The sequence below is a fragment of the Portunus trituberculatus genome, chromosome 43 (genome assembly GCF_017591435.1).
Source record: "Portunus trituberculatus isolate SZX2019 chromosome 43, ASM1759143v1, whole genome shotgun sequence".
NCBI lineage: Eukaryota > Metazoa > Arthropoda > Malacostraca > Decapoda > Portunidae > Portunus > Portunus trituberculatus.
In genome coordinates, this window is record NC_059297.1 from 3,161,671 (window position 1) to 3,164,170 (window position 2,500).

Sequence of the window (2,500 nt, forward strand, 5' to 3'; positions counted from 1 at the left end):
CGGCAGAGGCTGGTGTGCACGCGAGGGATACGCACTCGGAACGCGCCACTCTGCCAGGTAAAGTGCCTATGTAGAGTGGTCAAGGTGGTTGCTTAGGCTGTGCCATAGCAGGGTTGCACGTGGTGGCTTTCCCTTGGTAGTAGTCACGGTTCCTTTGAGAGCAGTGCTGCAAGGTGAACTTCAATGGCCTTCTGCCTTTATAATATTGTTAGCAGTTAATTTGGTCGCTGGAGAGTGGTGGTACAGGGTGAAGTATGGTAGTCTTCTTCATTTATGTTGTTATTATTGCTACTATTTGCAATACACCATCGTTTACCGTAGAAGATCGCTACACATCCACACATCCATACATCACCACAGATCAACCGCATAACCACATAATTACGATACACCAAATCACGGCATAATTCTCTCTCTCTCTCTCTCTCTCTCTCTCTCTCTCTCTCTCTCTCTCTCTCAATTTCATCTCCCTGCCTCCTGGCATCTCATTCTCTCGCTACACATCTTTATTAAGGTATGGAAAGTCATGCAAGACTCTCCTTTAACCCCTTCAGTAATGCAACGCATCTTTATCATGAATTTTTTGGTGTAATTAGACGATTTTATTTATATTAAGAGGATCTATGAAGATCAGATGAATAATGGTCAGTCTTCACTATTTAAATAATCACATAAGTTTTTGAAGCTGTAAGAACTCACCAAACTGTAAGCAGAATAAATATGGAAGCGCGTCATGATACTAAAGGGATTAAACCTCACACACCTGCACTCCTCCCTCACCTCTCAACCTTCTCCTCCACAGCTGGAGACAGGGGCGCTGCTCATCCGGAGAGACCGCGGTCAACTTCACTACCTCGCGGGCGTGATGGGCGGCGAGGAACAATGCGGCGTGGACTTCCCCAATGTGTTCAGCGAGGTGCCACTGTCCTCAGCCTTCCTCAACCTTGCACTTGCCCCTCGCACCTAAATATCCTGGGAAACAACTCTCTATTCATCACTCCGTCGCTGTTGTTGTCGTTGTAGCTCTCTCTCTCTCTCTCTCTCTCTCTCTCTCCACGTCGACGCCTCCTCCGATATGAGGCACGTATTCTAAAACGCTTTGCTGTCTCACTATTCTCAAAGGTTGCATGATTGACTGGATTCTTAAGAGTGTGTGTTTTCATGGTAATAATGTAGAAGTCTTGTTGATTTGTCATTAGAACTATGAAAATAGTGTCTGACGCTGTGGTGAGTGACTCATGCATGGCCCAGCTGAAGTCTCTCAGATCAATGTATAATGTGAGGTGAAATTGCCACCGATTTGCGTTGACGAGAGCATGCTACACTCAATACTACTACTACTACTATTACTACTACTACTGCCTATAGACAAGCATACCGATCATTTTTTTCTTCACTCATAAGCCCATATTATGAAACGCTTTGCTTTCTCACCATCACTGCTTTCCAAAGGCTCCAGCTGAAGATACTCGTTTTTCTAAGAGTATTTTTATGGTTCTGGTGCTGGACTGGCAAGATTTCTAGTTTATAGTAAAGGGAGAGACTGTCTTGAAAACCCGGCTATTTGTCTCTGTGGTCTTGGAAAATAGTCGTAGTGAGAGGGGAAGGCGCTTCTGAATATGGGCTTCAATACCATACTCTTTCACTACCACCATTACCATCACCACCACTGACAACTCTTCATCTCTTCTCTTCAGTTATTACCATTCATCATCACCACCACCACCACCACAACCACCCTCATCACTACTACTATTACCACATCCGCTTCTACCACCACTGCTACCACCGTCGTTCTCCTCCACTGTCATCACACCACACAGACACGACTATTACCGCCACATCCTCCACCATCACCTCCTCTTCCTCCTCCACCAGTGCCTCATCCTTTCGTGACCTTAATCTACATAGTGTGTGTGTGTGTGTGTGTGTGTGTGTGTGTGTGTGTGTGTGTGTGTGTGTGTGTGTGTGTGTGTGTGTGTGTGTGTGTGTGTGTGTGAACATTTTGGCGGATTTCTTGATTTCTTTTACATATTTGTTATTGTTATGATTGTTATTGTTATTGTTATTGTTATTATTGTTGTTGTTATTATTATTATTATTATTATTATTATTATTATTATTATTATTATTATTATTACTATTACCGCCACATCCTCCTCCTCCTCCTCCTCCTCCCCTCCCTACTACTACTACTAGTATACTACTACTACTACTACTACTACCATTACTACTACTACGACTACCACTACTACTACTACTACTACTACTACTACTACTACTACTACCACTACTACTTTCGTTGTTGTTATATTTATAGTATTGAATTATGATTCCTAAAAAGAAAAAAAAACTTTCTACTGATAATTCTGTTGTTGTTGTGTTGTTGTGTTGTTGTTGTTGTTGAGGTGATAAGTGGTTCATGTAGTAGGTGAAGAGAAAATTAAAGTAAAAAACATACATACGAGAACATTCCAGTCCTGCATTATTCAAAGCAACG

General features: G+C 42.5%; 1 protein-coding gene and 1 long non-coding RNA gene across 3 annotated transcripts in view; both read left to right on the forward strand.

The window, feature by feature from the left end:
- The window catches only part of LOC123517926, a 19,502-nt gene extending 17,503 nt beyond the window's left edge, over positions 1-1,999 (forward strand). The window contains exon 2 of the long non-coding RNA XR_006678621.1: positions 1,024-1,999. This is a non-coding gene — a long non-coding RNA (uncharacterized LOC123517926). The remainder of the gene's footprint in view (positions 1-1,023) is intronic.
- The window catches only part of LOC123517924, a 20,625-nt gene that overhangs the window by 15,548 nt on the left and 2,577 nt on the right, over positions 1-2,500 (forward strand). The window contains exons 12-13 of one of the 2 annotated variants that reach the window (XR_006678620.1): positions 1-57; positions 803-1,053. The exon at positions 1-57 is cut by the window's left edge and continues 194 nt beyond it. Coding sequence is in view for 1 of the 2 variants with exons in the window: in XM_045278390.1 (XP_045134325.1) it covers positions 1-57; positions 803-967 (222 nt within the window). In the remaining variant the exon portion in view is untranslated. Of the gene's footprint in view, positions 58-802; positions 2,000-2,500 lie in introns of those variants that run through there. The other variant, XM_045278390.1, reaches the window with a different exon arrangement.